Source organism: Sceloporus occidentalis, unplaced genomic scaffold (genome assembly GCF_023333645.1).
Source record: "Sceloporus occidentalis isolate IW3139 unplaced genomic scaffold, rSceOcc1.0.p SCAF_1, whole genome shotgun sequence".
Classification (NCBI taxonomy): Eukaryota; Metazoa; Chordata; class Lepidosauria; order Squamata; family Phrynosomatidae; genus Sceloporus; species Sceloporus occidentalis.
The window spans coordinates 57,740,920-57,759,412 of record NW_028316981.1 but is presented as its reverse complement, the minus strand read 5'-3'; the positions used below and the strand labels follow the sequence as shown (position 1 = coordinate 57,759,412).

General features: G+C 39.6%; 1 protein-coding gene across 2 annotated transcripts in view; it reads right to left on the bottom strand.

The window, feature by feature from the left end:
• Window positions 1–6,849: 6,849 nt before the first annotated feature.
• The window catches only part of LOC149321447 (protein DENND6A-like), a 47,240-nt gene continuing 35,596 nt past the window's right edge, over window positions 6,850–18,493 (bottom strand). Inside the window, exons 13-20 of one of the 2 annotated variants that reach the window (XM_089522181.1) lie at window positions 17,465–17,530; window positions 17,305–17,369; window positions 14,758–14,847; window positions 13,407–13,460; window positions 13,211–13,320; window positions 12,250–12,352; window positions 11,047–11,121; window positions 6,850–9,710 (exon numbers count right to left, since the gene is read on the bottom strand). In XM_089522181.1, the coding sequence (XP_089378307.1) occupies window positions 9,585–9,710; window positions 11,047–11,121; window positions 12,250–12,352; window positions 13,211–13,320; window positions 13,407–13,460; window positions 14,758–14,847; window positions 17,305–17,369; window positions 17,465–17,530 (689 nt within the window). In that variant the 3' untranslated portion in view covers window positions 6,850–9,584. Of the gene's footprint in view, window positions 9,711–11,046; window positions 11,122–11,876; window positions 12,145–12,249; window positions 12,353–13,210; window positions 13,321–13,406; window positions 13,461–14,757; window positions 14,848–17,304; window positions 17,370–17,464; window positions 17,531–18,493 lie in introns of those variants that run through there. The other variant, XM_089522191.1, reaches the window with a different exon arrangement.

The following is an 18,493-nucleotide window of genomic DNA, read 5'->3' as shown; positions in this document are numbered from 1 at the left end:
CCCAGTGACAGATGGCCATCCAGCCTCTGCTTAAAGACCTCTAGGAAGGGATGTTCATAACTCACCTATATGTTTTTCCTGACTGCTAATAGGAGAGCAGATGGCGATGATTGCACATTGCATGCCTTTGAGGAAGTGGCACTTAACTCACCTTTCAAATAATTCTCCCTTTTATGGCCTGGAAATGTTAAAGGAGATTTTTTCTCTATTCATTTGTCCCTCCACTTTCACTGGGGTTAGGGGCACAGGACCCCCATGAATGTGGAAAAACCACAAATAACAAAAACACTATGTTTTTACCTGAGAGAACACCTCTTTAGGAATCTCTAGGTCCTCCAGTACAACTCTATGGTCAACATCTGCCAGACATTGACCACAGAATTGCACTGGAGGAGCTACAAATGCCTGCTGGAGTGTTCTCCCTAGGAATCTGTAGGTCCTTCAATATGGTCCTTGGTTAAAGTTGACCATAGAGTTGGGCTGGAGGACCCAAGTATTTCTAGAGGGAACATATTAATAAAATCTGTGAATAATCAAATCTGCAAAAGTCAAAGCGGGTTTTTCGGGCCCATGGACTCATGGACAGACGAGTGTAAAAAAACCACTCCCAAGCTGTGAATATCCAGATTTGTTCCTCTATAGAGAGAGAAACAAAGGCAAATTCAAATCTGCTTAATTATCTAAAATTCTGAATCAAAGAGCCCATCAGCAATTAGGCTAGATTGGGAGTTGCTTGGAATTAATTTTTGTAACTGACTAATATTAAGCACTCAACTCTAGGTACTGAAAAATAATATTAATAACAGCTCAGTTCAAACCAGTTTTATCCAGAAATGCTAGCACATTTGGGTGTTCACAAAAAATGTCAGCTTGTTACACTGAAAAGCAGGAGCATGTATCTATGCATTGCTTGCCTTCAAGTCATTTTCTGATTTATGGTGACCCTAAGGCAATCCTATCACGGTTTCTTCAGAGGTGGTTTGCCATGGCCATCCTCTGAGGCTGTGACTTACCCAAGTTAACTCAGTAGGTTTCTATGGTCCGGTTTCATAGAATCATAGAATCGTAGAGTTGGAAGAGACCACTAGGGCCATCCAGTCCAACCCCCTGCCATGCAGGAAATCCAATCAAAGCATCCCTGACAGATGGCCATCCAGCCTCTGCTTAAAGACCTCCAAGGAAGGAGACTCTATCACCTTCCGAGGAAGTGCATTCCACTGTCGAACAGCCCTTACTGTCAGGAAGTTCCTCCTAATGTTCAGGTGGAATCTGTTCAATGCTCAACTCAGTGCACTACTACACCACAACTAAAAAAGCCATAGTTTGCTTAGCCTGGTGGCCAACTCCAGTGATTCAGTTTGGTTTTCTTCCAAAAAAGACAGAGGAAGAATCACAATAGTTTTTGCATTTGTATGGGGGAGGAGACATGATAGTTTGAGTTCATAAATAAAAGGGCTTTAGTTGTGGGACAGTTGAGACTAAACCCATTTCTCACTCCAAGGGTGCATCTACAATAGAAATAATGTAGTTTGATATCACTTTTAAATACTATAGTGCCATCTTGTCTGTGGAATACTGGGAGTTGTAGTTTTACAAGGCCTTTAGTGCCAGAGTGCCTCACAAAACTACACATCCCAGGATTCTGTAGGATGGAATGGCATGGCAGTGAAGGTGGTGTCAAGCTGGATTATTTCTAAAGTGTGGATGCACTCCAGATGGTCCATCTGTGTCTACCAAAACCTATGATAGAGATTTTGTGTCTCCTTTTTCCTGTCAGAATACCTCATTCTAAATACGTTTGTGCTTGAAGAACATTAAATTCTGAATTTGGGAAACAGAATTACAGAAGTGGCAAACTCTACTCCACAATGCTGGCAGTCTCTCCTGTGGAAATCTGGCTTGTGGTGTTTCTTTTCATCAGGATGAAGCACTTGGTGGGATGTACTTGCCAGTGCTGCAGCCAGAGCGTTTTCTACATTGTTTGCTTTCGGTCACTATTCTGGTAGTGTAGTATTACACAGGGTTACCAGACAGCCTCTTATTCCAGGACATGTCCTCTTTTTCAGAGCTAAATTTTCTGTCTGGAGAGATTTTTTTAAAATGTCCAGGTTTTTGTACAATATACAGACTGAAGGAAGCAAGGCAGCAGGGCTCTGAGGAGAAGACAGACATGCCAGGTGAAAGCGGGGTGAGGTAAGCCTCCAAAGCACCCAGCCTCAGCCCTTACGGGGGTTACCAAGTGCCTCACTGGCTTCCAGAACTTGGGGCAACCCCTGCAGTTGTGGTTGTTGGAGTTGCCATCCTCCTCCATCCTGAGGGGAAGGGCCCTCAGGGAGGAAGACAGTGGAGAGGAGCAAAGTGCCCACCACTGTCTCCAGGACGGTGCCCAGCTGCAAGGAAGGTCTCTTGTCTCTGGTCTGATGCAACTGGGAAGTGGTGGCTTCACTTGCAACTGCATGGAACTTGTGAGGTATTTATAGTGAAAGTCATCGTAGCAATTGGTGGTTTGAAGTAGTCAGTTGATAAATGTGTCTTTTTGTTTTCAAAATACAGGATGTGTCTCCCTTATCTGGGATTCCGAAATATTGCAAAATCCAAAATTGTCCTACATGGGTGGCAGAGATAATGAGACCTTTGCTTTCTGATGGTTCAGTGTACACAAACTTTGTTTCCTGAACGCAATTATTAAAAATGTTTTGTATAAATTCAGGCTATGTGTATAAGGTGTATATGAAATATAAGGTAAATGAATGTCATGTTTAGACTTAGACATCTCCAAGAAATCTTGTTGTTACTTCTTGTCAAATTGACCATGACTCATGGTGACCTTGTGGATGAGACATCTCTAAGACCCCCTGTCCTCCACTGTTCTGCTCAGATCTTGCAAATTCAGGGCTGCAACCTGAGTCTATCCATCTGGTCTGTGGTCTTCCTCTTTTTCTGCCTTCCATCTTCTCTAACATTATTGTTTTTTCTAGTGTCATGCCTTCTCATCTCATTATGTATATGTGAATCATCCAAAATCTGAAAACCTCTGAGATTGAAAACGTGTCTTGTGTCAAGCATTTTGGATAAGGGAGACTCAGCCTTATAGTAACTTAACAGGGCAATGGGGATAATGGAACAGGAAGAGAATCACAGCAGTACTTTTACATTTGGCAGTCAAGGAGAAAAAGAGATAGGCAAGCATGCCCCACTATCAGAAGAAAATTATTCACTTGTACTCAGTTCTGGTATTCCTCTCCTTTGTCTAGTGATGGCCTTTTCCTAATATTTTATTAATATTGTAATGTTGATAAAATAATTACCCTGAGATACATATTTTAAAAGTTTTAGTAAAACAACTATCCATTTGGAAAATAGGCGCTGTTCACATTCCTTTTCAAACACAATAGAGAATATGTAGACCTGCAGGGATATTTGGGCCCAAAAAGACAGGCCAAAATAAAGCTGCTTCGGATCACTTTGGAAGTATGCTGTTTAAATAATATGTGCATCCTAAGAGGCCAAATGCCATACCAAAGCCACACTCCAGTCATAAGGACTAGAGCTTTGGTGCAGCTTCTGGCCTCTTAAGATGTGTATTTCATTTAAACATCATACCTCCAAAGTGACCTGAAGCAGCTGCCTGTCTATTCGTGCCCATTTGTCTCCATTATAAGAAAGGGGCCTAAGTTGCGTAAAGGCACCAGATCCCATTTGATCTTGGAAGCTAGGCAGGGTCACCCCTCTTTAGTACTTGGATGGGAGATAGCCAATGAATACCAGGTGCTGTAGACTGTACTTCAGAGGAATGAAATGGCAAATGGATATTTTGTGGCTAGGAAAACCCTGTGAAATTAACAAGGTTGCTGTAAGTTGACCGGTGACTTGAAGGCATATATACATCAATCACATCAGCATCCATACCAAAAATTTTCCAGTTTGCACTTCAAGAGCTTTATTAAAGAATTTAGAAATCTAGCAAAAAGGTTGGATAGACTTCTAATATTTGTCAGCATCGAATCATAGAGCTGGAAGAGACCTCAAGGGCCATCTAGTCCAACGCTTTGCCATGCAGGAACTCATGATCAAAGCATCATTGACAGTTGGCCATCCAGCCTCCATTTAAAAACCTCCAAAGAAGGAGACTCCACCACTCTCTGAGGGAGTGTGTTCCACTGTCAAACAACTCTTACTGTCAGGAAGTTCTTCCTAATGTTGAGTTCTATGACAATCTCTAGACATTGACAGATTGTCAACTTCACTTATCTATGATGTTTATCACACTATACTCTTCAAGTGCTACTATTCCACTTTGACTGCTCTAGCTGCCTCCTGTTGCATTCTGGGATTGGCAGTTTTAAGTTCTCTGCCTGAGAATTCTAAATACCCCTCCTTAAAACTGCCAATCCCAGAATGCAACAGGAGGCAGCTAGAGCAGTCAAAGTGGAATAGTAGCACTTTAATAGTGTGATAAACATCTATAATGCCGGACTTTTTTTTTTGTTTGTTTGCTTAATTTCTATAACTGCATCGTTTTTATTTGTCCTCATTAATGAAAACGTCTTACAAATTCATCATCTCATCCAAGGGAAGTGGTATGATCATTTGTTAAACAGCTAACCCACATCAATGTATCATGCCATCAGCCCCCCCACCCACCCAATAACCCACCTACTCCCTGTCTTTTTTCCTTCCAAAATGAAGTAAATTTATTGGATGGTGTGTGGGTTCTGTTAACCAGGAGATGAGAATATATGTATGCCAGGGCCAAAAATCAGTCTAAGTGTGCTTTCAGAAGAAAATAAAAAACATCCAATTACTATCTGGACTAGAAGAGGTATAATGAAAGTATAAAGTATAATGAAAGTGCTGGTGTAGATTTGTTGTTGTTATATGCCTTCAAGTTGTTTCTAACTTTTGGTGACCCTATAATTGAGTTTTCTGGAGCTGAGAGTGTGTGATTCACCCAAGGTCACTCAGTGGGTTTCTACTGTGGAGTGGGGTTTCAAACTTTAATTTTCAGATTCATAATCCAGTGCTCAAACCATTACACTACGCTGGCTGTCATGATGCTGTAGGTATAACCTTACAAAAGTAGTATTGACCCTCCTAACAAATTTTGGTGCTGCTTCATGATTTCCCTTACTTTAACATTATAGTCTTCATGTTGTGATTAAGTACCTGAAAAGAACTCCAATTAAATTGTTTTAAATTGATTTTATCTTCACACATTTTGGAAAAAATTGCATTCTGAAAGATGGCTTCTTAAATATGTATCCTACTAAGCCATACATACTCTCACACCTACCGTGGACAACAGTGGTTCACAATCTTAAGTGCCCAGGTGCTGGACCAGAGCTGCTGTGCTGATTCATTCCTGCCCCTTTCCCAAAATAAGGCTTGTTATTTTTGTGTGCCTTCAAGTTATTTCCAACTTATGGTGACCCTATCATGGGCTTTTCTTGGCAAAATTGGTTCAGAGGTAGTTTGCCTTTGCCTTCCTGTGAAGCTGAAAATGTGCAACTTGCCCAAGTGAGTTTCATGCCTGAGCTGGGAATTGAACCCTGGTCTCCAGACTTGCAATCCAACACTCAAACCACAATGCCACACTGGCTTAAAGCTTAATTAGTTAATTTGTTGGTTAGCAGCATTTGCTAATACAGTCGCCCCTCTTAACTCGCGGATTTGAGATGTGCAACCTTGAATATCCGCTGAGGGGTGACTTCCTTTATTTTCAATGGTGCACACGCCTGGGCTGCACACATGGGCGTGCTCCATTCAAGCCTAATGGGCTTGAATATACGCAAGCCTCCGTTTTCGCAGGGTGTACGTGTTCGGAATGGATCCCCTGCGAAAACGGTGGGCCAACTGTAGCTTGGAAAATTAAACTAGCTTTGTGTCTGCCTTCCTGCAGGACCTATATTGTTTGATTAATAGCACTCATATGGTATGATGAGCAAGATATTTTGCTGTTGCTTTATTCATATTCTGTCTTCCTTCTGGAATATGGGCTCATAGGGACTTGCTACATTATCAATTTTATGGGGTGGTCTCAAGACGACAATATTGGCCAATGAGTTTAGGACTCTTGGCCCTTGCCCACAAGATATGTGTTCTAGAGTTGTTCTTTGCAGACTATCCTTCTTGATACTGAATGAGTGAAGAAGAGGATGCGATTGTTCAGTAATACAAAAAGATATTCTGCACATTCTCAGATGCATTTTGACTTAAGAATTCTCCACATCGGATTCAGCAACTTGCTCATTGTGTTAGTGCACATTAGTACTGTAGAGGACAGTGTCCTCTCAGTGGAATAAGCACAAAATTATTTGTCAATCCTTTCCAATCAAGAGAATCCAAGTTATGCAGCAAACTCATACATATTTATGTGGAGGGGTCAGAATGGAGTTGTTGATCAGTGAGAATGTCATGTACACAGACTGTTGGATCCCATGCTTCAGGACAGCCTTGCCCAACCTGACAGTTCCCAGATGAATTCATTGCACTACAAATCACATCATCCCAATCAGATTTCTAAAAAGTGCCAGGTTGAGCATATTTAGATGTCACTATTACTTCCTAGTAGCACATTCTGTTATTAGCTCCTTCATAACTGATATTTTTATAATTTTTAATATTCTACTCCAGCCTAGCTCTTTGTAAATGCATTGGATTACAAATCCTACAGTTTGTTAGCTGATGGTTTGAAGAGTGCCATTGGCATTTTTTTTAAGTACTTCCCCTCCCTTTTGGAGCAAAGAATGAGACTGATAAGCAAGAATGAACATCTCAAAGGTAATGAACAGTTTCATGAATTCCACAGTATTTGCATTGTATTTCATGTGATTTACTGAATAAACAAAGTTTCTGTAAAAGTGAATTTATTTCCTTTAAAAAAATACATTTTTAAAAATAAGCTAATGTAGCTAGTTCAAATGTACTATGTAATGCTTCAGTTAATGAAGATTTAGTGACCATATTTTAAAAATGCTACTTATCAGCTGTGCAAAACTATGTGTGTTACATATTAATGCAATAGTGGCATAATTGCAGAAGTCAGCTTTTATAGCATTCAAGTTCAGCTTCTTATCTGGAGTTCATGTAAGTGAATATTAAAAATACATCTTAAAAATACAAATGGCAGTTTATAGCTAAAATTAAGGACTCCAAATAATGATACAAAATATTGAACAAAGGCATTTTTTCACAACAAGCCTGCAATACATGTCTCTCATCAAATGAATAAAACATATGCTGTTAATGAACACAGTGAAATCCTGACCATGTTCTTGCATTCACATTCTTAACAGTGATGTACACAAGCTTGGTACACAGTAAAACTGGTATTCTTGAAATGATTCTTTCAAATCCTATTTCCTATAGAGCTATAAAATTCTTATGTTTGTGTTCTAAAGTTTCAGATGTAGCAACAGTAATTTATTGCCAATGAGAAATGGCTGATTATGCATAATTGAAAGTATACACATTGACTGGACTCCTTTGGGTGCTCTATGGTAATAGCTGCACTTTCCCCTGGACTTCACAGCAGTAACTTGGGAAAACAGGCAAAATCTGCCAGCTCTGAGCAGCCTTTCCCAATGCCTGACTTCCTTCACCAAAAAATTGTCTACGGCAGTTTTCCTCTGGCTGCCACCTTAGCTGGGATTTGCAAAAGTCCTGTCTGTAGAAATGTAAACCTCTTCCTTCTTGCACTATACTTCAAAAATAATGTTTCTGTGTATCCCCTGCTCTTAAGGTCAGCCACAAAATAGTGGAATAAACATGTTTGATATTTAGCATGCAAGGCAGATGGGTGGCCCAATAATAATAAAAACTTTCACATAACAGCAAACTGCCCTCGAGTCATCCCACCTTAAATCTTTACTAGTGATATCATATGAGACCACCCACACTCTCTTCTACTCCCTTATGCCAAATGCATGCTTCAGTGCAGCAGTCTGTTCTGCTCACAGGAATTGTTAGTAAGTCTGATTAGTCCACGCTGTGTTTATTTCTATAGTGCCATCACTGCGCATGGCTCTATACAAAGAATGAGTATGAAAGATCCCTATTCTAAAGCAGTGATTCTCACACTATCTGGTCTGGGAGACGAGCAATCCCTCTCCCTTCTGTGCCAGGCACTGGCACTATATCTGTGCCTACAACTGCTTTTTGGCAGCTCCCTAGGAACCAGCAGCCAGTGGCTCAGGAACAAACACAAGCACCAGGGATGAGCACTTTGAATAACATTGTTCTAAAGGACTTGCAGTCTATAACAGACACACAGAACTAGAGGAAGAGGGAGAATGGAGTAATGGTAAAACATGGAAAGAATATCTTGTTACTTCAATTAAATGTGAAATAAGGTACAAGGATCCAAATGCTCCTGAGAGAAGGTAACTTTCAAGGAAGCATAAAAGAGGGTAAGAGAGGCAGCTGCATGAAGACATTCGGGGAGGAAGCTTACTATATCGAAAATGTCACTTCATGAATGTCTGACATTTTAGTTTTAGTACTGCAATTTAAAGTTAGATTTACCATGATAATGTGAGCTTAAGACATTTGATGAGAAACCCCCACTTAATATGATTCTAAACTTTTTAAAAGGTCTGCATGTTAGGGTACCCCACCATCCCAAAGAATTTGCTTCCCAACTAGTATGGGAACACACAGATTCTCCATTTTTTTAAAAAAAAAAAGCATAGAAGATAGTAAATACTTGATACATAAGCTCATCTAGAAATAAATTTGTGACCAAAAGAAATAATGGCTCTATTGTACATTGAAAATTTCAAGCCACTCACCTCACTGAGGCATCATCAAGAGCAGCTTCATAGACACCCACACCTCCTCCTACTCCTTTGTGTACACGTATCACAATCCAACCCTACCAGCTAAGATAATAGTAGCCTGCTGTGAGGTCTGAATCTGGAAAACTATGGTTACTAAGTTTTAAATCCAGGTTTCAGCCACTGATATGGAGAAAAATGACTAGCAGCAATTATTTCCTCCGTTGACATACCATACCAGATTTTAGCTAGTGCTGAGATCCAAGACAGCAAGAGGAAAAGAGTGAGGAGTATGGAAGCCCACACAACTGTGTCCCAGACTACTAAACTGTGATTTGGCAATTAGTTCTGTGGTATCAAAACTCAACTGCAACACTAGTAGACTGGCTTTTGAGATCTTCATAACAGATAAAATAAAGGTTTGCACTGGAAAGCTATTAGCAATTACCTTAAGTGGGATAGTCTTTGAAAACAATAGGAGTCTTGCTTCCCCTGAGTTTAACAGAATTGGGCAGAGCACCACCAGTTTACTAAGCTCTGCAATACCTGTATCATGTTACAGGCCTGCATGTAAAAGTACAAGATGCATGCAGATATTACAATAAGAGCACTTAGTTTTTAACATAATTGACAAACAAAAATAGTTTAGTTCCTTCTATAGTCAAGCTGAAGTTAAGGACTGCTTTAAAATAATTATTAACATGGTCTGCTTCCATTACAGTAATTTTTTTACATCCACTGATTCTCTGAGCATCTCCTTTATACATTTGAGAGGTTTGATACAATGCATCTGGCTGCTTAAAAATCCAGTCATGTTGAGCCAGTTTTGGTCAAAATACCCTGTAAATCTTCTGGCTGTGCAAGTATAATTGAATCAATGTGCCTCTGTAACTTTTCCATAGTGCCAGGCTTCACTGGTAAGTTCTCTCCATCAGCCTATAACCACAGAAAGTGCAGGTAAGCATTTACAGTGATTTTGAAGGCTCCATGAGCATTCAGCATTCAGGACAGCCTGCATGCCAACAGCACACAGGGTGACATCACTTAGGGACACAATCATCTATAGGTAGTGATAATATGCTAACTACAGATACCTCCCCAAATAGTATTTTTTTTAATTGAAACCTATTATTTGGGAAAGTGTCACAACAAAGCGGCATAGCACATGCTTTGCATACAAAAGGTGTCTGGCTAAATCCCCCACATCTATAGGAAGCTTTGGGAAAGAATCCTGTCTGAGACATTGAAGAGCCACTACCGCCACTACCAATCACTGTATACCATATCGAACTATGTGGCCCAAAGGTCTGGTTTTGTGTTAAGCAAATTCCATATTTTGCTATTCCAATCAACCGAAGTTGACTCCCTTTCTCTACACTTCCTCAATGGAAGTGACAGCAGCTTTAAGTTAAACAAGGAAACCCCCAACAACAATATGTCCTACAAGAATATTTATCCAGTAAACTTTGTGGGACCAGCAGAGGGAGCTGCAAACAAGCATAATATTCTGGAAACACGTTTCTTGAATCTCACAACTGGGAGAAAATGCTAATGGTAGAGGGAACACAACACCCTCACAGTTTAGGATAGCAGAAGTATATACAGTAGGTAAGGGAATAATAATGCCAAATTGGATGAGGTATGACACTTCCAGGATATGGATGATCAGACCCCTTGTAGAAATACAGCAGAAATTCTCAGGGTGCTACCTACTCAAAACATCCTTTTCTGATAAAGGGCCAGGAGTACCTGAACAAACACCAGCCCTATCCCTATGTACTTCTCCTAGTCATTCTGGGCATGTGAGTTTTTTCTCTCATCATCTGGATAGCTGAAAGGGAAAGCATCCATGGACAGTTGCCCTAATAACAAAATATTTCTGTTTCCCACCCAAGAGGAAGGCAAGTAAGGTCCACATTAGAGATTTAAAATAGGTGGAAATTTTGAAGCTATGGTTGGAAACCCCACTGTTTTCCTCCTTTTTTCTTGGGAAAACACACACATTTTTAGAAAAACTTCTGATTGGTCCCAAGCTTGCACCAAGTGTCTGAACTGCCAAAACTGGTTCTTAAGCACACATTCTGAAGCAAAAAGTACAGAAATCCAAAATGTTTGTTCAGGAGGTAAGCAAAGTAATTGACAGATCAAACCCAAAACCTCACTACAATCTTTATTTTGGTGCCATCAAATAACACACCAAGTTTGGTGACTCTGATCATGCATGTAGACAAAAACAATTTAAATTCAGGTATAAGTATATGTAATAACCTACCAATTTATCCTTTAATTTTAAGACTAGGTCCACTGTTTCAACCTCAGTATGTTTCTGACTCCAGAAAAGCAAATCCTATTAATAAAAAGGGGGAAATATAATTTTAAGGAACTGTTTAGATACACAACATATATTTAAGGCAAAACAAAACAAAACAAAAATATTTCACAGCTGTATCTTCATCAAGGTGGCATGACTAAGGTTGGGTGCCAAGAAAGGGCTGTCTGTGTGGTGATAGTGGAAGTCTGCTCCACCGTCCCTTGCCTGCACCCTCTAACTGGCTGGACCCAGAAAGTCTGCCTCCTCTGCCTTGCCTTCCCTCCTGTAGTCTCACTCACTCACCTGGCCAGGGGCGCTGGGGGTCTGCCAGACAAGTAAGGCAGCAGGAGATGATGGAGGGGGTACATTCGTCCCTCCTTCTCCACTGTCTTGGCTTCCTCCCCATGGAGAGAGCCAGGGCAGGGACATGCTCACCTTTCCTTCTTTGCTGCCTTGGCTGCCTCCGCAGCAGAGAGAGCCAGGGCAGTGGAGAAGGGGAGGGCACTGGGTGCAACACACACACACACACACACACACACACACACACACACACACCCTGCAGTATGAGGAGGGCCCAAACAGGTGTCACCTAGTATGGTCCATGCCTCTTGCACCCCCCTCAAGACGCCACTGCTTTATTGGACTATCTAAACTGCCTAATGTCGTAACTGGACTTAAGCAAGCCAATGTGTTTTATCACAGCAGCCATTAAAATGGTCAAAGTGAAAATCTTTGAGTCTCAAGGTATCATTTTATTTACTTGTACTTCTTATTTCTAAAATGCTTTTCAGAATTATTTATCCTAGAGTCCCAGTGGTTCAAAATGTAATTTAAAATGCAAACACAATAAAATACAAAATGAAACATTATTTAAAAGAAATAAAATAACACACAGTAAAACAATAAAACCAAGAAAAGATCTGAAATGCCTAATGTTTACCATATAAATAATATTTACAATATAAACTGAGAAAGGCCTAAGATACCTTAGCTATCATTACTTGGTACAGTTATATCCACTTTACGTAGACATTTTTCTTGTAGGAATGACCCTTCATCCTGCAAGTTAAACTACACTTTAAAAAGATAAATTGAGCTTTGTATTTTAAAAACCCACAGAGAGAACAAGAAAGAACTGGCTTAAGGCAAAGCCACTTTTCTAACCTCATTGCACAATACTTCTAAATGAAGTGCCTCCAGTTTCTGTGTCATTTCTTTCCGCCGTGTCCTGAACCAACCATCAAAGTTGGAAGATTTCAAAAAATGCCTTTATTACAAAAGGAGAAATTAGTTTTATTAGATTTAGCTCTGGAATCTCTGTGTCCTAAACCAAACACACTTAAAAATTAAATGTAACCAGTAGTGAATGTGGGACATTGTGGACAGTCTCAAAAACCCTCTATAAAAATAACTTAATGTACAACATGTCTATTTGCTCTTATGCCAATAGCCTGTTATTACACAGCCAACTGTTAATGTTAGATTTGCTACTTTCACTGCTGAACTATGTCTCTGCCAGGTACAGAATGAACTGATTTGTACCCAAATCTGTACTCCCCCCCCCCCAGTTTGAGATGAAACTTTCTTACTGGCTATTAGAGAACCATGTTTTAAGTATGATGTATTAGTAGAGATGCATTCTACAGTCCTGTTGACTGGCATAACTGTAGCAGCAGGATAAAATGTCCAAGGACCAGGTCAGATTTTTCTGATGTGGGATTGCTACCACTACACATTACTACAAAAAATGTGCAATGCCAGCATAATGGATCTTATTCTGATGTAGAATACCAAGAGGTTTACAGCCCCAATGTTTTGTTTTATGTTAGGAAACCTGTACTCAAAGTCAGCAATGGACACAATCGATTTTCAATGCAAAGTTACTTACAAATTCTGTTTCCAAACCATGCACTGGGCACTTACTCTATAAATGTGCAAAATGAGTTAAGCAAGTTTATAAATTCCTATGAGCTAGAAAAGTGATAACTGTAACATTATTTTGCATAACAGTTCAGCTGGCATTAGGGGCAAGGTTTTGCTGCAAACTGTTGCTTGAGTTTTAACATAAACTGTTTGGATTTAGCTCAGGCTGTATTTTATGTACATTTCAGCATAATAAAGTTACCGGTACAGTCCTATCCAATCTCCTTTTAATCTAGAGGTAAGCTGAGGTCCTGTTTTCTCAAGTGTTTTCATAAATTCCTCTTGGTTAAATGGTTTCAACTGTGGTGGACTCTACAAAGGAAATGCAACTGTAAGTAAACAGAGCACAAGACTGTAGCTATTCACAGAATTAATGTTCAGTTTGAAGACATTCTCACCTTCCAAGGTGATATGCTCTTTTGCAGAGGCATCAAACTTGCTACATATCGTTCCTGGGAAAGAGAAAAAATACAAATGTAGTGCAAAAAAAAATCCTTACACTTTCATATCTGAGCTGACCAATCCAAAATTATATTCTCTTTGGTTCAAAGCAAAGTTCTGAGAAAGAACACTGAAGGATTATGCTTTTGGCTTCTACAGGACCAAGAACCATTTTCTAATAAAATGTACCAACTGCCATCATGCTAATTAATTCCTAAGACCAAATTCCCACACAAGTGGTATCTCTAGATTTTTTCCTTTGTGGAAGATATCTTGTTCTTCATGGATTTCTCCCCTAAAGGGCTCCCAGCTTTCAAAAAGATCTTATGGACACACAAATCATCATCATCATCATCATCATCATCATCATCAGCAGCAGCAGCAGCAGCAGCAGCATCTTGCCCTTCTCCCAAGACTGGGACTCAGGGTGGCTTACAACATTGAAACAATACAATTAAAAACATACAAAAATAGTAAATTAAAACAGAATAATTGCATATGCTACCCTGGATTGCACAATGCCAAACCCCAAGTGATCTGATCCAGCATGCAGAAATCTGCAGCAGAAAATTATCACCTAAAGACTGATATTTTTGTATCACACATGTATCATTTCAGGATAACCTAAGTACGTTCTTGATGGCCCGACTGTTTTCTGAGGCAACTTTACTACTGTGTTCAATATAGCTAACCACTATTAAAACTGAAAGGACACTTAACTACTGAATTCTAGTAGAAAATTTCAAAGTCAAGGCTGTATAAAATCTGCTTAGCAAAGAATTAGCCTTGCCTGAATCTATCCTGCAGACAACTGCGAGAGCAGAAATCAAGGCAGTTCTACCAAGAAAGAAATATTTGGAGCATCACTGGTCAGCAGCCAGAATCCCTTGAAACAATTCTGCCTATTAAAAAGGGCAACTACCTGGTAACCAGTGACGCTTTATGAGGAGCTTGCCTCATCCACACTTAAGTGGGGGAATTAGAAGACACAAATGAAAATTCTCAGATGTTGTGAATGATGGGTGGTGGAAGGGGGTGGGAAAGGGAGGCACCATGTAATACAGAAACAAAGAATGCAAAAGCAGATGCAGCATGTAAAAGAACTTGGACTCATGCACTTCTCCAGTATTGGTGACTGTTATTACCTGAACAAAATATATTTAGTTGCACACTATCTTAGATTATGCTACTGGAACTATATTACCAAAATAATTAATGAAATCATATTTGTAAAAATAATATATTAACACCCTAGACCTCTCTACAGTGTTTCAGTTACAAAGGTCTGAAAATTTCACAGAAGCTTACTAGTGGAATGATGAAGCTCTGGGTCAGTTCCAAGAAATAACGTCGAAGGATTATGCTTTGGGCTTCTGCAGGACGCTTTTGATATACTCCCTAGAAAATAAATAAAAGGCAAGTGCAATAAAATTAACCCAAGTTTGTTGATGACAATGAAGTAGAAACCATCTATAAATACATCTAACATTGAATATGATTTACACTAATGCACACTGCGCATTGTTATATGCATCAAGCCATCTAAATTCAGCTGGTTATTTAAAGCTGGTTGCTGAAAGCAGGCCTGGGCATCTATACCAGGACCACACATGCTGCTGAACCTGGAAGGACTACATCCTTGGTCCCCCAATGATTTTCTTCTTCTTTTTATATTGAACTGCTAAATCTCAAGGCCCCATATAGACCATGGAGTAGGAGAGGGAATTTCACCATGTTTTGAAGGATTTCTTCCCTCTTTTAGGCCCAAGAGGTAATTTTTCCTCAACCAAGAAGTGATTAGAAATCACTTTTGGTTTGGAAAAAAGGCCTTTTTGACTTACAACATCTCAAGCCCCACACAACTGTGGCTGAACTGTTGTCCCTAGCTCTTAAGAGAATTCAAGTTAGGGGGAAGGCTTCTGTGGTAATTTTTTTAGACCGCAAAAAAACTAAGAGGTGTGGGGGCTTCAGGGCCCCACTTTCCCTGCACCTGATTTGAAGCCACGAACTAGCTAAAGTTATATGTACCTAGAACTCAACAGAAAAGATTCAACACAAAACATAGCCCAACAGAAGTTGCAAGACAGTAAACCAGAAGCCATTTGGTTTAAATTATCCCGCTCACCTTGCCATGACAAAAGTGTAGGACTCAGAGCACACAACCACTACAACAAGAGAAAGAGAAATCCCTATGCCATGCATCCTATTACCTGACTTGTGCACTGCTTGACTTGTGCTCTCTCTCTCTCTCTCTCTGGCACTATATTGTGCAGAGTTTGCAGTTTATAAGATGGAACGTGGGAAGGGGGAGCTATAGAAAAAGAACTCTACATAAAAAGGGAAAGGAAGAAGAAAAATGTTTCTTTAATGGCACAAATGATGTGTGTTCTGTTTTTCAGGACTACGTTTTCCTCACTTTCCTGCCCCTTCCCAAGATCCGTCAAACCAGATGTGAGCAATTGCTGTAAGGCCAAGGGCCAAATCAGGCAAGAGCATGAGGAATGCATGCCCAAGGGTTGTGGCCTAAAGGGAGAAGTGTGAAGTTTAAAAAATGCTTAACATAAAGAAAACTGGAATTGCTTTTCTAATTACTTTTTATATTTGAATTTAATTATTAAGAAATAACATTCCCCCTTTATTTATTAACTAATAAAATACATCCTCCAAATAAACACATAATTAGGATTTGGAAATATTTCATTATTAACAAGTAAAATTCTTTTCCATAAATAAAATTCTCTTCCACTTATACTTAATATTACATTTATATAAATGTATATGTATATGAACCTTAAATATACTTAAACTAATTTTAATATTACCTTTACTGTAACACTGAATATGATATTGTCTATGATACTGATTTGACAATATCATATTCAATTTTACAGTAAAGGAAGTAATAAAATTAGTTTAAGTATATTTAAGGTTCGTATACATATACATTTATATAAGTTTATATAATTCTCTATTATACTTATTAAGGGGACGTGGTGGTTCAGTGGTTAAGACGCTGACTGTTGATTGCAAGATCGGCAGGTTGGCAGTTCAAGGCCCAAGCACTGTTAGATGCAGTGAGCGCCCATCACTAGTCCCAGCTTCTCCCAACCTATCAGTATGAAAGCATGCAAATGCAAGTAGATAAATATGTACCACTCCGGTGGGAAGGTAAACAGAGTTCTGTGCAGTCATGCTGACCACATGACCACAGAGCAGTCTTTGACAAAGCTGGCTCTTCAGCTTAGTAACTGAGATGAGCACTGCCCCCTACAGTCAGACATGACTTGAAACCTTTTCAAAGGGGAATACCTTTACCTTTATGATACTGATTATCCCAGTGACTACAATATATAGGGTAATTCATAGCTTAATAGCATTAAATAGTGCATATGGAAGTGTGGCATAAAGTTTTGAGCATTGGACTATGATTCTGCAGATCAGGGTTCAAGTCCTCGCTCGGCCACAGAAACTCACTGGGTGACCTTGGGCATGTTGCACTCTCTCAGCCTCAGAGGATGGCAATGGCAAATCCCCTTTGAAGAAACTTGCCAAGAAAACCCTGTGGCTTTAGGGTTTCCATAAATCGGGAACGGCTTATAACAACAAAATAATGGATATAACAACAAAATAATGCATTTGACTGGACTAAATACCCTAACTCATACCCTAAATGTGTGGGGTCACCATAAGTCAATAGACAACATGAAGGCATATACATAGTGCATTTGCCATCAAGCTTAAATCTCAATTTTTTTTAAAAAAAATGAGGGCACTAGGAGTCGTCAGGCCTTGGAAATATCCACACTTTGCACTCCCCTTCAACATAATGCTTCAACAACTAGGCTGAAATACTACCTTTTGCAACTGTTTTATGATTTCTTCATCTCTGTTCAAGTATGGCTTATAAGATGTATAGACGCCTACAAGGAGAAGAACACACTTAAGTTTTTTTTCTGATTTTCTTCACAAAAATATATACTACAATCAGTAAGTTTAGAAGGCTGAAACTTGTTACCAGGTTTAGAATCCAATGTCTTTAGATTCTTCAGCTTTTTCACTTTCACCTGCTTTGGGACTTCACCTGCCAAAATAAGGATCATCTTCTGAGTATGTCCAGTTAAACACCAGGATCTTTAACAATCTAAGGCACACTACTAGAAGTATGAGCTTAATGTGGTTCAGTATATCCATGGGGACTTTGACATTGTTTTACTTCTGAGTGCTGAATCTCAGGTAGCATCAAAAGTCCCAATGTTCCCAGGGACTGCAGGACAACTCTATTGGTGGCTGATGGCTTCCATGTTAGTGAGATGGTAATTCCATTCTTAGTTTTCACCTAAACTTTGAAGGAATTATCCAATATACTGAACCTCTTTTGGTGACTGGACAGTACCTTGGACAGCTCCCTTAAACATCACACTAAAATCCAGAGTAGACTCACTAGCTGACTGATACAGAAACCACATTCCACCAATGGGCAAATTTCTTCTCTGGTAAGAAGGGCTAAAACATGCCACTAATCATATAACACAGTTCATAATTCTGCTTGCTGCAAATATTCTGTCAAAGGTAAAAAGAAGAAGTCCATCTTCTCTCTCTCAAGCCTGGAGTTGGAAATGGGATGGGGAAATCTCCTGCAATTGTGCTATACTTTGGAGGAAACAATGCAACAGAAGGCAAGATCCCTCCACCTCCCACTCCAAGATGGTGATGATGGCTGGTTTTTATTGTTTTGGCACTCAGAACATCACTGCTGTTCAGTACCCAACTTTTCCCTTCAGCTCAACAGGAGAAAGATATAATCAGAGCAATGGATGGCAGAGGCAGTCCAACTACTGCCAGATTTAGAGTTTGGGGGGAGATTCATCCTTGAACTTGCATTGTGTTTCCAATAAACTTTGAAACCTAACAGAACCATAGAATTCTTTCTTACTTCCCAATAAGCTTTAAATTTAGGGCTGGTAAGGGGTAATTTCTCTTCACAGTGACTGCTCATGTAGAGAATTCCAGTGCAAAATCAAGAAGCAGCAGCCCAATCATGTGC